This window comes from Anomaloglossus baeobatrachus, chromosome 11 (genome assembly GCF_048569485.1).
Source record: "Anomaloglossus baeobatrachus isolate aAnoBae1 chromosome 11, aAnoBae1.hap1, whole genome shotgun sequence".
In the NCBI taxonomy this organism is placed as follows: domain Eukaryota; kingdom Metazoa; phylum Chordata; class Amphibia; order Anura; family Aromobatidae; genus Anomaloglossus; species Anomaloglossus baeobatrachus.
The window spans coordinates 171,786,399-171,806,523 of record NC_134363.1 but is presented as its reverse complement, the minus strand read 5'-3'; the positions used below and the strand labels follow the sequence as shown (position 1 = coordinate 171,806,523).

Genomic DNA, 20,125 nt, shown 5'->3' with positions numbered 1-20,125 from the left:
CGCTGCAGCTTCTCCTCACCAACCTATTGGTATCAAACATTAGTCACATTACAAATTTCTACTTTTGTCATTTGTTACTTAGATGTGAGATATTTATCTTAAACACTTCTACAACATTTGTTGGATATGTAAGTAGCTTTTTTTTTTATAGTATTTTTGAATTTTATTATATATACATATATATTTTCAAATTATATTATATTTACCTATAACAAAATTTATATATATATATATATATATATATATATATATATATATATATATATATATATATATATATATATATATATATAAATAAAAAGAAATAGTCATCTACTGGAACATTGGACATGCATTTGCGGCTACTTGAAAAGATATATATATATATATATATATATATATATATATATAAAAATACAGTATATGTATAAAATTAAAAATATATACACACATTTTATTTATATATATATATATATATATATATATATACATATATATATATAAAAATACATATGTATATGTAATATATGTATGCATATATAGAAACCGTATATATATATATATATATATATATATAAATATATATATATATATATATATATATATATATATAAAATTAGAGATAATATTAATAATAATTTATATTATTAGTATATTCCAAAAGTATTGAAGAGAAAATGCCCAAATTGTGCAAAAAATAGTTATATACTTGTTGAACATTGGACTTGCATTTTTGGCTACTTAGGAGAGATTTAACTATCTCGTTCCCAGACTTTAGTACATATTCATTCTAATATTCTGTAGCAGATAGGGTTGCTTCAATATAATGAATATATACCATATAATCCAATAAAGATCCTCGAAAAAAATGGAACACTATGGACCTTTTTTGGGACCCGAGGATCCGAACCCCATAGTGATGAAAACTTCCATGTTGCTGTAACGTGAAAAGTTTTATCAAACTCTTTAAGCCGAAGTAATAACTTTTATCCCTATCGGCTCAGGAGTCACTGGTTTCCAATCAAATATATGATATAATGTCAGAAAGCTACAAGCCCAAATGAATGCAGAAAAAAAAATATTAAAAGTGCAAATTTCAATTTGTAAATAAAATTCCTCCTATCAAACGTAGCAAAAAATAATAGGATTATGAAAAAATAAAATATTATTCCATTACTATGGCTAGCAATGAATCAATGTATTTCCCAATGTAAAATCCTATAAAAGTGCATGACACGGTTTATGGAAGATACATACAATATAGCAAAAAGACATAATAGAGCCAAGTGTGATACAATGACATGAACATTTTGCACTTTTACAGGGATGTATAGGAATATATCTAGGGTGAAGGCGGCGGTGCCCTCTCCTTATACTGGTCCTATCCGGGGAGATTTCTGGAGCGCTTACCTTCTCTTCGCTGGTCAGTTGCTCATGGGATCTATGCTGACCTCTCGCTGGAGCTTTATACTCCCGTGTACACGCACTGCCTACAGTTTATCAGAAAAGATAAGCTGTATCTGCAGTTTAACATATGGAACTTGGGTTTAAAGGTCAAGATCAGTGGCGTAAATAGAGTTTGATGGGCCCCGGTGCACAATTTGAACCTGGGCCCCCCCACAACCGTACACCGACACTCTGGGTACGGGATAATGATGCCGACACTCTGGGTACAGGATAGTGTGGCTGACACTTGGCTCTTTCCCTCAGCACCCAGGTTTCCCATGATCTGAAATCCCTCTATCAGCACCCAGCATTCCTATGTTTTGATATCCATATTGTCCTCAGCACCCACCTTCCCTATGCTCTGCTACAGGAGAGGCTAGGGCATACACATCACAGGAGAGGCTGGGGCGCATAAATTACAGGAAACACAGGGGTGTACATCACAGGAGGGACTGGGGCATATCCATCACAGGAGAGGCTGGAGGCATGTACATCACAGGAGAGCCTGGGGGCATGTACATCACAGGAGAGCCTGGGGCCATGTACATCACAGTAGAGCCTAGGGCCATGTACATCACAGTAGAGCCTGGGGCCATGTACATCACAGTAGAGCCTGGGGCCATGTGCATCACAGGAGAGCCTGGGGGCATGTGCATCACAGGAGAGGCTGGGGGCATGTGCATCACAGGAGAGGCTGGGGGCATGTGCATCACAGGAGAGGCTGGGGGCATGTGCATCACAGGAGAGGCGGGGGCATGTGCATCACAGGAGAGGCAGGGGGAATGTGCATCACAGGAGAGGCAGGGGGCATGTGCATCACAGGAGAGGCAGGGGGCATGTGCATCACAGGAGAGGCTGGGGGGCATGTGCATCACAGGAGAGGCTGGGGGCATGTGCATCACAGGAGAGGCTGGGGGCATGTGCATCACAGGAGAGGCTGGGGGCATGTGCATCACAGGAGAGGCTGGGGCATGTGCATCATAGGAGAGGCTGGGGCATGTGCATCAAAAGAGAGGCTGGGGCATATACATTACAGGAGGGACTGGGGGCATATACATCATAGGAGGGACTGGGGCGTATATGTGGAGCCCCATTATCTTCAGGTCGCCTCAGGGTCTTCAGGGACTTCACGTGCTGGGATTCTTCTGACAACAGGCAGGTCAGGTTGACTTCTATGGGAATCGTGACGCCACTCTCGGTATTTGCAGCCAGGGGGTGACCGCCACTGCAGTTTAGGGAATGCCTGGGGCTGATGGTAGATGCAGTCAGTTATTGTAGCATCCCGAGAGTGAGGCTGGCCCCAGGGCCCAGTGTAAGTGTGTAGTACCACAGGTCGCAGAAGAACTCACACACAGGCAGCAATGTCTTTCAGGGTTTTTACTCACTTTCAGATGGTAGCTGCGAGTCAACCCAGGCGATGCTATGATGAACCAGGTGGAACCAGGTATCCCTTCGGCTGATGTAGGGGTGACTGCTGACTTGCCTTCCTAGCCCTTCTTGTTTGAGGTGACTCCTTACTTGTAGTATTGCGGGGATCACCCAGGGAAGTCACAACTGCCATTCTCCCCTTTCTGGCCCGTTTGCTGGCAGCGTGGACCAAGGTTAAGATGGCTCCAGGCTCAATCCTCCTTATGGGCCCTTTCGTTGCTGCTGATGCTGCAGACTCTGTGTAGGTTGGTGAGGCACATTCAGTAACCTCACCAGCAGGTTTAGCAGGTGAAGTAAATGGGTTCCTGCTCTAGGAACCTGTTTCCCCGTGCGGGCTTGGTCTACCGGTACCTCTCCTTACTCCTCTTCCCTAGGTGGTTTTCAGGCAGCACCACCGGGTAGCCTCTCTCTCCCGCCAGCAGCCACTACAGGTGCAGGGTCTGACAGGGTCCTAGTCCTCTGCTCTACCCTCCAGACGCGGCTGCTCCACCCCTACTCCTTCGACTGCCACTGCACAACTCCCTGCCTCCAGTCCCACTACCCACCACTAGCTGGGATGCGAGGGCCACGCTCCCTCCCTGGGTCTGCCCAGGGGTCCCCTCTAAGCTGTGTGTGTGTCATGGTTACTTCGTGTCTGTGTGTCCACACCCTAGTCAGCCTTTGGTATTACCTGTTTTGTACTGACCCAGCATGGGTGCAGTACTCAGTGATGCCTGACCAGGTCAGGGGCGCCACATTCCCCCTTAGTTACCAACAGCACAACCTCGGGCTGTAAAGATAATTAAGATTTAAAGTGCAAACTTGTAAAATATTTAAAACAGTATAAAGCATCATAAAACATTCAAACCAGGTACCATACATCACCACCCACAAGTCCATTAACCCACCCAAAACCCTCTGATCTTCTTTCTTGAGGTTGGTGGTTAAAGGGTAAGCCCCTTCTCAGTTGAGCCGCGTCTTCGGCCACTTCTGGCAGGAATGTAGAGGCGGCGTTCCTGGTCACTTCAGACTGGGTACCCACTTCTTTGTGGTGGAGAGCAAAGCCCCATAAACAGGCATGCTCCCTTGACGTAGGCGAGCTCTTGGCTTTTGGATAGCTAGCACCATCACAGGCGTGCTTCCAGGTGGTGCAGAGCCAGGCCCCATAAACAGGCGTACTCTGGTGTTGGTACCACAGAGGTAAACTATCATACACTGCGAGAGTTTGTGGCTATAGCCAGTTCATAGCCTTATGGTCCGTAGTATAAATGCACAAAACTAGGTGCAAAGAATTTTTCAAAGAGTTCTCACAATAGTTCTTGTGGGCACATCATCTTGAACAGGTAACGTTGCTGTAACTGGTCAACTGTAACTTTCTTTACTTTACTTTTCTTTACACCGACTTTCCCCTCTCACTGGCGCTGGGCACTGCTCTTGCGCTGTCATCTGGAACTGTAGTGTCATCTGATGTTTCATCTTGATCTGTAGCTGTATCTGTAGCTGTATCTTTAGCTTGTACACTTGGAGTTTGTACACTTGGAACTTGCTCTAATGGTGGGGATAACCTTGGGGACTGAGCGGGAGTAGCAGGGCTGTAGCTGAAGCTCTTCAGGCATGGCACTACGTCCAGAGCATACCAGCCCCTTTCACCTTTGTGCCTGGTGAACTCCACTAGGTCTCCCATTCTTAGGTCACGACCAGGGTGTCCTCGGGGCAGGTGGGACCGGACATCTCTTCGGCTTACAAAAATGCCCTCCCTGATGCCAGGTGCCCCCATGAAGCCATAGCCACTTCTTAGGCTGAATTCTTCAACCACTCCGCGGTAGAGAGGACCTCTGACCTGGTGCTTGGCTTTTCTGCTTTACTGCTTTTCCTCCAGATCTCGGGCTGTCACCTCTTCTTTCTGCGTGTCTGGGGAATGCTGCACAGGGGGTGGTCTTGCTCTCCCGCGGTGCCGTACTCTGCTGGCTGGCCTCGCTGTCTGCGGGCTCCCAAGTCACGTACATGCTGGGCATGAAGATGTCCACTGTTTCTTCCTCAGCAGGGGGTGTCGGAACCTCTTCCCAGCGGGAGTAGGGCAACATCTCGACCTCCGGGCCTCCCTTACTTCCTAAGGGTGCTGCGTCGTCCTCCGGCTGTTTGGGAATTGGCACTTCAGCCTCCAGGCCTCTCCTCCTCCCCCTTAGTGGTCTTGAGCACACCTCCGGTTACTCCGGCAGCAGCGCTGGGGACAGGTGTTCATCAGAAGGCCAGGGTGGTGGGCTCTTCCTAGCCGCAGAAGTTGCTAGGACCGCTCCGGGTTGAGGTGACCGCCTGGGGATTATGTATCTGTCCACCAGGTCTTTGGGGAAACGTGCACTCAGCTCCTCCTTGAGCCGCAGGAATACTGGGTCTTCTCCAGGTGGGGACGCAGAACCCGGTTCTTTGGTCGGCGGCTGGGGCGCGGTGGCTGCCTCTGCTTTGCAGGCTGGGGTAGACAGCGTTGCGGCCTGGTCTGGTCTGGCCGGACAGGACGCTGCTGCGGCCTGGGCTGGGCTGGCCGGGCGTGGTGTGGCTGCGGCCTGGTCTGGTCTGGCCGGATGGGACACCTCTGCGGCCGGGTCTGGTCTGGCCGGGCGTGGTGTTGTAGCAGGGGTCTCAGCAGGAACTCCGGTAACAGCGCCGGCGGGGTCAGCGTACCCGACAGGACAGGGGCAGCATGGGACTCACCCAAAGGCATCAGCATGGGGGTCTGGGTTGTCACCTCCCGGTGTGGCACTTGGTGTGGCACTTGTCGCGTGGTCCACCTCTTATAGGCCCGAACTGCCGCCGCCAGCTCCCATAGCTCTGAGCGCCCTTCCATTACTTGCTGCATTATTCTTGCTTGCAGACGGTCACAGAACTGGGCGAGCTCCCAGTCCCACCAGGCAGCGGAGCCTGGTTCTGGGTCACTACGTGCGGACGCCATTCTCACTGCGTCGTCGCTGCTCACCGGGTCCTCTCTGCACGCTCTGAGTTTCATTTCTTGGCAGCAGACTCGTAACTTTTCCTTCCTTTTCCACCAGCCTTGAACATCTCCACCGGGTAAGGTCAGATCCGCCCCCATCGCTCGCGAGGTCAGAGCGCTCCAGGGGTTCTCTGGGTAGCCACACCTCTTCGTGGGCGGTTACTTCTTCTCGCGCGGGCTGCTGCTTTTTTCTTGGCGCGCTTTCATCAGTGGCAACATGGCGGCGCTTCAAACATTTCAAACGGACCGCCAAGGCACATGGTCACATGTCTTAACAGGTCTAGTCCTGATCATGTTTGTGATGCCAGATGTCGAGCCCCATTATCTTCAGGTCGCCTCAGGGTCTTCAGGGACTTCACGTGCTGGGATTCTCCTGGCCACAGGTAGGTCAGGTTGACTTCTATGGGAATCGTGATGCCACTTTCGGTATTTGCTGTCAGTGGGTGACCGCCACTGCAGTTTAGGGAACGCCTGGGGCTGATGGTAGATGCAGTCAGTTGTTGTGGCCTCCCGAGAGTGAGGCTGGCCCCAGGGCCCAGTGTAAGTGTGTAGTACCACAGGTCGCAGAAGTACTCACACACAGGCAGCAATGTCTTTCAGGGTTTTTACTCACTTTCAGATGGTAGCTGTGAGTCAACCCAGGCGATGCTATGATGAACCAGGTGGAACCAGGTATCCCTTCGGCTGATGTATGGGTGACTGCTGACTCGCCTTCCTAGCCCTTCTTATTTGAGGTGACTCCTTACTTGTAGTATTGCAGTGATCACCCAGGGAAGTCGCAACTGCCATTCTCCCCTTTCTGGCCCGTTTGCTGGCAGCGTGGACCAAGGTTAAGATGGCTCCAGGCTCAATCCTCCTTATAGGCCCCCTCGTTGCTGCTGATGCTGCGCACTCTGTGTAGGTTGGTGAGGCACATTCAGTACCCTCACCAGCAGGTTTAGCAGGCCAAGTAAATGGGTTTCTGCTCTAGGAACCTGTTCCCCGTGCGGGCTTGGTCTACCGGTAGTCTCCTTACTCAGCCACCTCTTCACTAGGTGGTTTTCAGGCAGCACCACCGGGTAGCCTCTCTCCCCCCGCCAGCAGCGACTACAGGTGCAGGGTCTGACAGGGTCCTGCTCCTCTGCTCTACCCTCCAGACGCGGCTCCTCCACTCCTACTCCTTCGACTGTCACTGCACAACTCCCTGTCTCCAGTCCCACTACCCACCACTAGCTGGGATGCGAGGGCCATGCCCCCTCCCTGGGTCTGCCCAGGGGTCCCCTCTAAGCTGTGTGTGTGTCCTGGTTACTTCGTGTCTGTGTGTCCACACCCTAGTCAGCAGTGGCGTAACTACCGCGGTCGCAGCGGTCGCCATCGCGACCGGGCCCGGGCGGTTTAGGGCCCGCGTGGACCCGGCAGATCAGCAGCCAGCTCCTCTCAGTGAGAGAGAAGCTGCGCTGATCTGTCACAGTGCACGCGCCCACTATATGACCCGCTGCCGCCCGCGACATCGGGCCCTCCTGCCCGATGTCAGCGGCGGCACCGGGGCCCCCCCTCCCCCGTCACCGCGCACAGTAATAATGAAGCATAGAGCGGCCGGCACCACTCTGCATCATCATTCTCCCCCTGTGCCTGCGCGGTGACGTCACTCCTGTGCGACTGCTGTGCTGAGTGCACAGAGCGCAGGGAGGGAGGACGCCGACCGCAGCACCGGGAGAGCGAGGAGAGGGGAGGACGAGCAGCAGTGGAAGGAGGAGAGCAGGGAGTACAGCAGCAGTGGAAGGAGGAGAGCGGTGAGTACTTGTTTTTTTTTTTATATATATATATATATATATATATATATATAAGTGAGTACACGGTGGTCAGAGGCCTGGAGTGGGGAGGCTGCATTATACTGTACATTGAGGCCTGGGGTGGGAAGGCTGCATGATACTGTACATGGAGGCCTGGGGTGGGGAGGCTGCCTGATACTGTACATGGAGGCCTGGGGTGGGGAGGCTGCCTGATACTGTACATGGAGGCCTGGGGTGGGGAGGCTGCCTGATACTGTACATGGAGGCCTGGGGTGGGGAGGCTGCATGATACTGTACATGGAGGCCTGGGGTGGGGAGGCTGCATGATACTGTACATGGAGGCCTGGGGTGGGGAGGCTGCATGATACTGTACATGGAGGCCTGGGGTGGGGAGGCTGCATGATACTGTACATGGAGGCCTGGGGTGGGGAGGCTGCATGATACTGTACATGGAGGCCTGGGGTGGGGAGGCTGCATGATACTGTACATGGAGGCCTGGGGTGGGGAGGCTGCATGATACTGTAGATGGAGGCCTGGGGTGGGGAGGCTGCATGATACTGTACATGGAGGCCTGGGGTGGGGAGGCTGCATGATACTGTACATGGAGGCCTGGGGTGGGGAGGCTGCATGATACTGTACATGGAGGCCTGGGGTGGGGAGGCTGCATGATACTGTACATGGAGGCCTGGGGAGGCTGGCAGCATTATTATAGATGGAGGCCTGGGGAGGCTGGCAGCATTATTATACATGAGGCCTGGGGAGGCTGGCAGCATTATTATACATGAGGCCTGGGGAGGCTGGCAGCATTATTATACATGGAGGCCTGGGGAGGCTGGCAGCATTATTATACATGGAGGCCTGGGGAGGCTGGCTGCATTATTATACATGGAGGCCTGGGGAGGCTGGCTGCATTATTATACATGAAGGCCTGGGGAGCCTGGCTGCATTATTATACATGGAGGCCTGGGGAGGCTGGCTGCATTATTATACATGAGGCCTGGGGAGGCTGGCTGCATTATTATACATGGAGGTCTGGGGAGGCTGGCTGCTATATTATACATGGAGGCCTGGGAGGCTGGCTGCTATATTATACATGGAGGCCTGGGGAGGCTGGCTGCTATATTATACATGGAGGCCTGGAGAGGTTGGCTGCATTATTATATATGGAGGCCTGGTGAGGCTGCATAATAAACATGAAGGACACCTTATACATTGAATATAGAGGTGTAATATACATAGAGGTCTATGAGGCTGCATTATACTGGAGGTCTATAGGGCTGCATTAAAATGGAGGTCGGGGGGGGCTGTATAATACAAAATGAAGGGACACGTTATACATGGAATATAGGGGTGAATTATACATGGAGGAGTATGGGGCTGCATAATACCATCTGAAGTTTTATGGGGTTGTGTTATAATACATATAGGACTATGGGGGCTACATTATAATATATGGAGGACTATGGAGGCTACCTTATACACGGACTATGGAAGTGCATTATAAAACATGGAGAACTATGGTGCAGTATAATATATGGAGAACTATGGGGTGAATTTTAATACATGGAGAACTATGGGAAATGCATTATAATTGAAGGGCTACTTTATACATGGAGGATTATGGGGGTGCATTATAATATATGGAGGGCTATGTATCTGCATTATAATATATGAAGGGTTATGTGGGACCCTTTATACAATTATTTGGAAGGCTATGTGGGGGCTGTTATAGTATTTTGAGAACTTTATACAGGGGGGACAAAGATACAAGTATGGGATGGAAATGTTTTGTGCTGAGGGAAAAAGGCTCTTTCCCTCAGCAGCCAACTTTCCCATGCTCTGCTGTACATCTCTCAGCACCCAGCTTTCCCATGCTCTGCTGTACATCTCTCAGCACCCAGCTTTCCCATGCTCTGCTATACATCTCTCAGCACCCAGCTTTCCCATGCTCTGCTATACATCTCTCAGTACCCAGCTTTCCCATGCTCTGCTATACATCTTCTCTCAGCACCCAGCTTTCTCATGCTCTGCTATACATCTCTCAGCACCCAGCTTTCCCATGCTCTGCTATACATCTCTCAGCACCCAGCTTTCCCATGCTCTGCTGTACATCTCTCAGCACCCAGCTTTCCCATGTTCTGATATACATCTCTCAGCACCCAGCTTTCCCATGTTCTGATATACATCTCTCAGCACCCAGCTTTCCCATGTTCTGATATACATCTCTCAGCACCCAGCTTTCCCATGCTCTGCTATACATCTCTCAGCACCCAGTTTTCCCATGTTCTGCTATACATCTCTCAGCACCCAGCTTTCCCATGTTCTGCTATACATCTCTCAGCACCCAGTTTTCCCATGTTCTGCTATACATCTCTCAGCACCCAGTTTTCCCATGTTCTGCTATACATCTCTCAGCACCCAGCTTTCTCATGCTCTGATATGGGAAAGCTGGGTGCTGAGGACAAGATAAATATCAGAACATAGGAAAGCTGGGTGCTGATAGAGGGATTTCAGGGTGCTGTGGGTGAGAGCCAAGTGTCAGCGTCATTATCCTGTACCCCGAGTGTCAGTGTCATTATCCCCTACCCCAAGTGTCTGTGTATGTGGAGGGGGGGCCCAGGTCTAAACTTTGCACCGGGGCCCATCCAACTCTAGTTACGCCACTGCTAGTCAGCCTTTGGGATTACCTATTTTGTACTGACTCAGCCTGGGTGCAGTACTCAGTGGTGCCTGACCAGGTCAGGGGCGCCCCATATACATTACAGGAGCTGCTGGGGCACGGACAGCACTGGCGGCGGCAGAGACCGCACTGGCGGCGGCAGAGACCGCACTGGCGGCGGCAGAGACCGCACTGCCGGCGGCAGAGACAGCACTGCCGGCGGCAGAGACAGCACTGCCGGCGGCAGAGACAGTACTAGGTGGTGGCATGGACAGCGCTAGGAGGCAGCTCGGACAGAAGTGGGGGTTACATAGCATTGAGGAGGTACACAGTACTGGGGGTTACACACAGTACTAGGGTTTACACACATTACTAGGGTTTACACAGCACTGAGGGGGTACACACAAGTAGGGGGTACACAGCACTGGATGAGGGGGCAGCGATAGGTTGCGGACTCACAGTACGGGGGGGGAGGAGCAGTTACAGCAGAGGTCTGGGAGCCAGCAGGGAGACCGGTAAATCTGCTGCACCTCTTCTGTGATTGGAGCGCAGGACACTACATACCCTGCTCACAAGGTAAGCCCCGAGCAGGCTAGCACAGGCCAGGGTTGAGCCTAGAATGTACGGGCTGCAGTCAGGTCCCGGAAGGAACCTTCTAGTGTCTTCAGTAGTGAGTCGGTTACAATATACGGGCTGCAATCAGGATCTTGAAGGAGCCCGTACATTCTAGCATCTACCCACAGGCAAGAGTGCGTACACTTCCTCACATCACGCAGTGGAATTTAAAGGGCCGGCAAAAGCGCTGCTGCCGCCCGTGCACTGTGGTCCCCGGGAATGTGCCCAGGGGCCGCAGACAAAGTAATCATGGGCCGAAAACGGCCAGCAGGCCGGAGGTTCCCACCCCTGTGTTAGAACAAGCAAAAATGTAGATCCGGCGCTTGTAAGGAACCAGCTTGAAGTAGTTTATATAAAATATCCAAATTCGTTGCATATAAAAATACAGGGCAGTCATGACTACCCCCTTGTAGGAGTAGATGGTCAGCGGGGACAACGCATTTCTGCCAATCTCTTGGCCTTAATCATGTACCCCTGTGTTGGCGTATGTGAAATACGGATGACACAAGGATGGCAAAAAATAGCCAAAATGCAAATGGAGGAAAAATTATACTGTTTTAGGGGGTGCAAAATGGACATGTGCATGTCTCCTTGCTTATTACAGCAGCCTAAATACTGGTGGTGTTGGGTGCATGCATTTAATAATTGGCTGTAGACAGACTCTATACATTATTGTTTCCAGCCAACTCTCTGGTTTTTGGTGCAGAAATATCTGCTGCAAATTCTCAATGTGTGCACATCGGCTAAACATCTTGTTTTTGGTAAATAAAACATGAAACATCAGGACTATGTGTTGCATCATGGTAGTTTTATTCCTGCAGGGCATGGCACTGTTTTGCATTATTGTGCCAAAGCATATTTAATTTCGTACACGTAACATTCTTACCAACAGTCCTGCAAACTGAGCTGAAAAATGGGCGAGGTGACAAAAAACAATCCCAATATGGGGAGTTCTCAGGCTGTCCTGAGAGTTGGGTTTCTATGTTCTTAGGATAGGTCATTATTTACACCCCACTCCCCCTCTTAAATCAGCTACTATTAATTTGGATGTAAACAATGTACATTGTGTAGTGGTCAACCTTGGGACTGCAGCTCAGCTCCTCCTATTCAAATGAATGTGATCTTAGCTGCAATACTAAGAACTGCCACTACATAGTGAGAGGCGCTGTAATGTTGCTGCTCTGCACACTGTGGATGTCCAGTGACTGTGAGACCCAGTCGCAGCTTATTGGTGCGGTGCCGGGTGTCCGACTCCTACCCATTTCAAGGTATCAAACTGTTCCATCCAAATACCTTTCTTTATTCTCTTACGGTACATTTTTTTTGTCACAAAGTAGGAAAACGCAAACAGAAATCATGTTCTACCAATACATTTTATTTTTAGACGGATGCAAAAGATGACAGTGACATGGTCTTGGGGGGAGGTGATTGGGGTGTATCAGGTACTGCATTAACCATCACATTATACTTGGCCCCTCGTTCTATATCCTCCTCTACTGTTGACTATAGAGATTATGGAGGAGTCATGGATTACGCCTATGTCATCACACAGTCACTACATGGGAACATTTTAAGCATAGCTTTGGGCGAGTCTAGCCCTCACAGCTTCCCAAAGTTTGGCGATCTTGGCTTTGGCTTCTTCAGCTTGGGGAAACAGACGTTCTTTGAGATCATCAGCCAGGGGTCCAACCTTCTCCTTCAGGGTTTCGATATATTGGGCAATCTGAGCCTTGTATTCCTCTGCCTTGGGACCGGCGTTAGCTTTGACTTCTTCCAGTTTTTCGATAATCTTCTGCCTCAGAAGATCGGTGTGTGGAGCCACGTTAGCACGAAGGGAGTCAACCTCAGATCGCAGCTTCTCTCTTAAATCTTCGGCCGCTGGTTGAAGTTTCTTGTAGAAGGCATCCAGGTTGTCTTTGGTTTGTTTTTTCAGCTCTTCTCCCAATGGGGCCACCCTCTCTCTGAAAGACTTCACATCTTCTGCCCAATTTTTCTGGAAATTCTCGACGATGGGACGGATCTTTTCTCTAATAAGAGGGATGTCTTTCTCCAGCTCGGAAGAAACATGCTCTCTAACTCTGTCCACGTATGGGTTGATTTGTTTCTTCAGGGCCAATGCGTTTGTGCTGAGGGTGTCAAACCTCTCTGCGATTTTCAAGCTGAAGGAACAAAAAGATATAAAATGAGTCCAACTAAGATAAAAGAAAAACAAACTAATAATGGCAACCTCAAGATAAAACTGAGGCCTATAAATGAAATATTCAGGGTTTACAGCATCCATTCTGCCTTATTCCCACATCTCCAGACATGCAAGTGCCTAAAACACCCATCGAAAAAAGTAAAACGTTGAAGACGGGCCACCCCATTCTCGAGAAATATCCATAGTAACGTATCTGTAGGCCACTTACTCAAGCTGCTTTCCAAGATCTGAAGACTCCACCTGTGAGACAGCTTCTCTACCAAGATCTTTTACTTTATGTAGGTAGCTTTCAATAACTTCCCGGACGTGCTGAGCCGGGGATTGAGGTTCGTCATGTTGCCATGGATAACGAGCCTGTGTGCCTGAGAAAAGAAAAACAGTTGTGTTAGGATCCTCATATACATTAAGGTCAGAGAAATCCAGAAATTTTGGCAAGAGTGGACGACCATCTAATGTGTGTGAAGGGCCTCGCAAATCTCCGATTGTTGATGCTACAGAACATATGGATCAGGTGTTTGGAATTTAAGGTCTTAACATGAATATATTGTTTTTACTTGGTGGAAACACCGCTGTTCTCCCGAGTCAGGCATTGTTTTTCTTTTTTTCCTGCGCCTCTGCGTTTCTGAGATATGGCCCTCTGTTCCCTGTATATAAATCTAGTCTTTTTTTAGCCAAGAGGGTTTAACTGTTGTGAAAACGCCCACAAAAGAGTTGGGACAACGCCCACTTGTATAAGAAGACTAGATTTATACACAGGGAAGAAGAGGCCATATCTCAGGAACGGAGAGGCACAGGAACAAAAGAAAAACAGCGCCGGACTCAGGAGAACAGTGGCTTTTACACCTGGTATAATTAAAAATACATATTGTGCCAAATGACGGGTTCTTTTTAAGCTTCCAATCATTTTGTTCTCAGAGGTGTCTGGCAACAACTTACTCCACTCTCCCCCATTGAAAATAAGGGAACATCCAACCAAACCAAGTGTTCATGTGTATGGGTGTGGGGTTAGGAGGAACAGCTGTAGTAATGGATATGGATGAGGTGGGAGAGATAGTTGTCTCCTTGAGCATATTTGGTAAATATCATTCAAGTAAAGCACATATATAAGTAATATCACTTTGAACTAAATGGGATTGTATAGAATAAGAAATGTATTGATTGTTGTTTTTACAGACACAGCGCCACACCTGTCCATAAGTTGCTACTGGTATTGCAGCTCAGGTCCACTAAAGTGAACGACACTGAGCTGTAATACTACACTCAGCCTGTGGACAGAGGTGGTGCTATGCTGTATCAAAAAGTTCTGTGTTTGTTTTTTTTTTTAATTCTGAACAAGCTTTTAAATAACCATCAATAATAACAAAATGTCTTAGATATCACGGACTGAACTCAGAAAATAAAGGATAACTATGATTTAGCTAAGGCTTCTCACCCGTGAGGAACAGGAGGGCGAGCGTTACCACGAAACCTCTCATCGCTGCGGCTTCTCCTCACCAACCTATTGGTATCAAAAATTAGTCACATTACAAGTTTTTACTTTTATTTGTCATTTTATCTCTTTTACTTAGAGGTGAGATATTTATCAAACACTGGAGAACATTTATTGGATATGGAAGCAGATAAGATTTTTTTTCTTTTATTTTATTATATATGTAAAATATATATATATATATAAAACATATACATAAAATTTTTTTTTATATATATAAAATATATATACACACACACAAAATATATATATATATATATTCTCAATAAATATATATATATAAAAATAAAATATATTATAAATAAATATATTATATATATGTATATATATATAATAAAAAATATATATATATAAGAAAGTATAAAAAGTATATATAAAATGAAACCGTACTATATATATATATATATATATATATATATATATATATATATATATATATATACACACACATTATATATATATATATATATATATATATACACATATATATATATACATATATATATATATATATATATACACACACACACACACACACAAGCATATATAAAATAGAAAACATATATAAATATATATATAATAAAGAAAATATATACCATATATTATATAAAATAAAAAAATATATATAATACACAAAATATATACAAAATTAAATCTATACCATATATATATATAATAAAGAAAATATACTATACACACACACACACACACACACACGTATATACACAGTGTATATAACACTTTATATATTAAGGTTATCATATATTTTTTGGGGGAAAAAAATAAATAAGAAAAAATGCAAAAATTGTACAGAAAATAGTCATATACTGAAGCATTGGACTTGTACTTGTGGCTACTTAGGATAGATTTAACTATTTCGCTTTCAGACTTTAGTATACACTTAACAATATAATATTCTGTAGCGCATAGGATTGCTTCTATATAATGAATATATACAATATAATCCAATAAAGAACCTAGAAAAAAAATGGTATAGCGACTAAAAAAAAAAAAAAAAAAAAAAGTTTATGCTCAACTCTGGGGAGATGTTCTGGGACCCGAGGAACCAAACCTCCCAGTGATGAACACTTCCGTCATGTTGCTGTAATAGGTCAAACGTTTTTTCAAAGTTTAGTAACTCTTTAAGTAATAACTTTTCTTCTTTTAGGCTCAAGAGTCACTGGTTTCCAATCAATTATATGATATATCAGAATGTTGCAAAACCAAATGAAAGCAGAAAAAAAAAAAAAAAAAAAAGTACAATCCTTTTTTTTTAAATAAAATTTCTAATATCAAATAGCAATAGGATTATTAATAAATAAGACAAAATTATATTATTCTATTACTACGGCTAACAAAAAAAAATATACGTTATATATCTATTCCCGAATAGAAAATCCTATAGATGTGCATGATGCTAACATTATTCTTAGAAAAGACATACAATATATCAAAAAGGCATAATAGAGTAGGGTTAGGTACAATGACATGAACATAATATATAGGGATGTATAGGAATGTATCTAGGGTAAAGGGCGGCGGTGCCCTCTCCTTATACCGGTCCGGCGAGGTTTCTGGAGCGCTTACCTTCTCTTCGCTGGTCAGTTGCTCATGGGATCTATGCTGGCCTCTCGCTGGAGCTTTATACTCCCGTGTACACGCACTGCCTACGGTTTATCAGAAAAGATAAGCTGTATCTGCAGTTTAACATATGGAACTTGGGGATTAAAGGTCAAGATGATGTGCTAGGAAAACACCAGGATTTGCTGTTTCATCCCCTCCTGAGATATACACCCAGTATACAGAACAGATACGTGTCCAAATTGGTGGCAGGTGCTCGTTGATACCTTGTATTTGATCAATGCGGAGTCCTATAATGTGCCGTAATCCCAATGTTTGCTCAGTAATTAATTAATAATATAAGTATACATCCAATAAAATGTTCTAATGAGGTCATGTAAGAGAAAAATAATAATGACACCACACTACCAGGGGAGGACATATCATTGGTGCAACCCGAGGTCTATGAGGTTCAGGGGCCCAGTTCTACCTCCAAACCAGAAGGATTGGGCATTATGACGACTTATTGGACCACAAAGAGCCCATATATTGTTTTTGCACTTGGTCCACCAGTGTATACCACTTTAGGAATTATTCAGACATCTCACTAGGTCATCGAAGATGGTGGCTCATCATACTCTGGTCCAATTTGGGGGCTGAACTCGCTCCTTGAAGGTCAAAGATGAGCAGACCCATGGAAATCTGGGTTCTGACAGTATTTAGATATAGTTCAGTTTGGGACCCGGACTTGACCTGAATTTGATCTTGAAGCCCATACAATTGGAAGTCACTGATTGGGCAGTTCGGTTCTGCACTCACATACTGACAGCCATAACCAGATCACTTGCGGGTGGGTGAGGCAGGGAGGGGTGTTTTTGTTTTTTTTGGACACACTACATCAAAAAAAAACAAAAAACTTTTTTTTACCCCCATTCAGAGACTGCATGCGGCTGACACTGGGCCGAGCGTACCCAAGCACAGTGATGCTCGATCGAGTGATTAGCATACGTAAAGCACCCGAACTCTGGAGACAAAGTATGAAACGCAAACTTTGTAGTTCGGTTTCGCTCAACTCTAATAATGATGGAGAAGTCTTAAGGAAGTCTTTTCCAGGCGGATTCCACCTGTAACCTGGCTGAAAAAAATATTAAAAAAACAAATTACAAAAATATTGAATCTATAATATGACTCGTTATGCTCATGTTCCATCACTTCTTTTACCTTCTTCAGGCTTTCAAAGCCATAATGTGGCACACATTTAATAAATGGCTGTAGACAGACTCTCTTACATCATTGTATCTAAGATTAGTGCTCCTTTTTTTTGTTGTAAAACCTCATAATTCACCAATATTTACAGTATACATCATTATCCTACACCGGGGCAACCACTAGGAAACTTCTTTGTGACGACCAACCAGAACTGCATTAAAAATTGCTGTTCCAGAATGGGTGGTCTACCATGGCTAGCATTATATGTAGCACATGGGAGATGATGTAAATGAAAATCTGTCTACAAATCCGGTCTAGACAAAGACGTTAAAAGACGGAATTTTGTTGTCAGTTTCAGACAATCCTATTGGTCACCGAACAATTATCGGTTTCACAGACTGTCCTACAGCGGAGACTCCAGTGACTGGCTCTGTGTCTAGTCTGCACCATTATAATGGGAAGCTCATTCATGATCATTGTGCAGTGTAAATGGGCCTTAATTTATGGCAAACCATTGCTTTGTTTCTCCCCAGCACTGCAATCATTTTCATCCTAGGTTTGTATTTTTGTGAATTGGTGCATCCATTGTATTCCGAATTGAAAAACACTAGGAATGCTCGGTACTCGTAACTAGTGATGAGCGAGCACTACCATGCTCGGATGCTCAGTACTCTTAACTAGTGATGAGCGGGCACTACCATGCTCGGGTGCTCAGTACTCGTAACTAGTGATGAGCGGGCACTACCATGCTTGGGTGCTCAGTACTCGTAACTAGTGATGAGCGGACACTACCATGCTTGGGTGCTCAGTACTCGTAACTAGTGATGAGCGGGCACTACCATGCTCAGGTGCTCAGTACTGGTAACTAGTGATGAGCGGGCACTACCATGCTCAGGTGCTCAGTACTGGTAACTAGTGATGAGCGGGCACTACCATGCTCAGGTGCTCAGTACTGGTAACTAGTGATGAGTGAGCACTACCATGCTCAGGTGCTCAGTACTCGTAACTAGTGATGAGTGAGCACTACCATGCTCAGGTGCTCAGTACTGGTAACTAGTGATGAGCGGACACTACCATGCTCAGGTGCTCAGTACTGGTAACTAGTGATGAGCGGGCACTACCATGCTTGGGTGCTCAGTACTGGTAACTAGTGATGAGCGGGCACTACCATGCTCGGGTGCTCAGTACTCGTAACTAGTGATGAGCGGACACTACCATGCTCAGGTGCTCAGTACTGGTAACTAGTAATGAGCGGGCACTACCATGCTTGGGTGCTCAGTACTGGTAACTAGTGAGGAGCGGGCACTACCATGCTCGGGTGCTCAGTACTCGTAACTAGTGATGAGCGGGCTCTACCATGCTCAGGTGCTCAGTACTCGTAACTAGTGATGAGCGGGCTCTACCATGCTTGGGTGCTCAGTACTGGTAACTAGTGATGAGCGGGCACTACCATGCTCGGATGCTCAGTACTCGTTACTAGTGATGAGCGAGCACTACTATGCTCAGGTGCTCAGTACTCGTAACTAGTGATGAGCGGGCACTACCATGCTTGGGTGCTCAGTACTCGTAACTAGTGATGAGCGGGCACTACCATGCTTGGGTGCTCAGTACTCGTAACTAGAGATGAGTGGGCACTACCATGCTCGGGTGCTCAGTACTCGTAACTAGTGATGAGCGGGCACTACCATGCTCAAGTGCTCGTAACTACTGATGAGCGGGCACTACCATGCTCAAGTGCTCGGTACTCGTAATGAGCAGTTGGACGCTTGGAATGGACTCGATTTGAGTAATGAGTATAATGGAAGTCAGGGGCAAACAAGCATTTTTCATGAAAATCTTCTGCTCGTTTCCCATTGACTTATATTATACTGTGGTACTTTCTAAACCAAACTGTATGGAAGGCACAATGCAGCCTGGCGGGTAAACATCCTCCATCACCAATCCAGACTCCTCCAACAGATGCAGATAGAGCAGTGTGATCCATCACTGTACAGAACACGTCTCCTCCAGAGTCTAGTGGTGGCGACTTTACACTACTCCATCCAACACTTGACATTGTGCTTGGTGATGTACGGTTCGGCATTGTGCTTGGTGATGTATGGCTCAGCATTGGGCTTGGTGATGTACGGCTGCAGCTGCACGGCTATGAAGCTCCCGGCGAGTGCAGTGTTTGTGCTGATGTTACCAGAGGTGGTCTAGACTCTGCAGTTATGGGGTCAGCAGAGTGGTGATGTCTTTTTTTTATCCTCTGGTCCTCAGCACTCGCCCCCCGCTCTAACAGGTTCTCCACCTCGTGGCTGAGTTGCTGCGGTTCCTTCCACTTCTCAATAATATCACTCAAGGAGATGGGGAAGATATTTCATGAACGGACTTGTTACCCCAGAGGTTCCTATTACACAATGCGCTGGTATCAGTGAGATCTGCACCATCGGCCATGGTAGTAAAGGCACACGTCATGGCGGGCGTCAGATATTCTACACCAGGAAGAGACGATGGGACTGAATAAAAACAAACTTGAATTCAATGATTACGATGTATCCATAGAGAGTACATTGATCTAAAAAGATTTGCAATAGGATCCCAATTTAAACTAGTGGCTGATGCTAAGACCAGTACCTCTGATGAACATTCGAGATCTTCCAAAATGATAGATCTACATGTATAATCTAATGGAAGAGAATGCTATGGCCAGCACCAAGGCTCACAGGAAGGAGATAAAATGCATTGAGAGATAAGCATATTGTCCAGAAGGTTATGAGACTGGAGGCAAATATCCTTAAGGGACCCTTATCAGGAAACGGAT

General features: G+C 46.5%; 1 protein-coding gene across 1 annotated transcript; it reads right to left on the bottom strand.

Moving 5' to 3' along the window:
* Positions 1-12,218: 12,218 nt before the first annotated feature.
* Positions 12,219-16,185, bottom strand: LOC142255668 (uncharacterized). Its single transcript, XM_075327081.1, has 4 exons — positions 16,141-16,185; positions 14,497-14,562; positions 13,273-13,426; positions 12,219-13,023 (listed from the first exon to the last, which is right to left on the bottom strand). The coding sequence occupies exons 2-4, from the start codon at positions 14,537-14,539 to the stop codon at positions 12,435-12,437; spliced, it is 786 nt and encodes a 261-aa protein (XP_075183196.1). The 5' UTR covers positions 14,540-14,562; positions 16,141-16,185; the 3' UTR covers positions 12,219-12,434.
* Between the last annotated feature and the right edge of the window lie 3,940 nt (positions 16,186-20,125).

What these genes read in the sequence shown, in the direction of transcription:
- LOC142255668 (XM_075327081.1), bottom strand. Translation starts at nt 14,539, where the DNA reads ATGAGAGGTTTCGTGGTAACGCTCGCCCTCCTGTTCCTCACGG. An exon ending in CGCCCTCCTGTTCCTCACGG is followed by an intron (nt 13,427 to 14,496) that starts GTGAGAAGCCTT and finishes TTCTTTTCTCAG; the next exon opens with GCACACAGGCTCGTTATCCA. An exon ending in GATCTTGGAAAGCAGCTTGA is followed by an intron (nt 13,024 to 13,272) that starts GTAAGTGGCCTA and finishes TTGTTCCTTCAG; the next exon opens with CTTGAAAATCGCAGAGAGGT.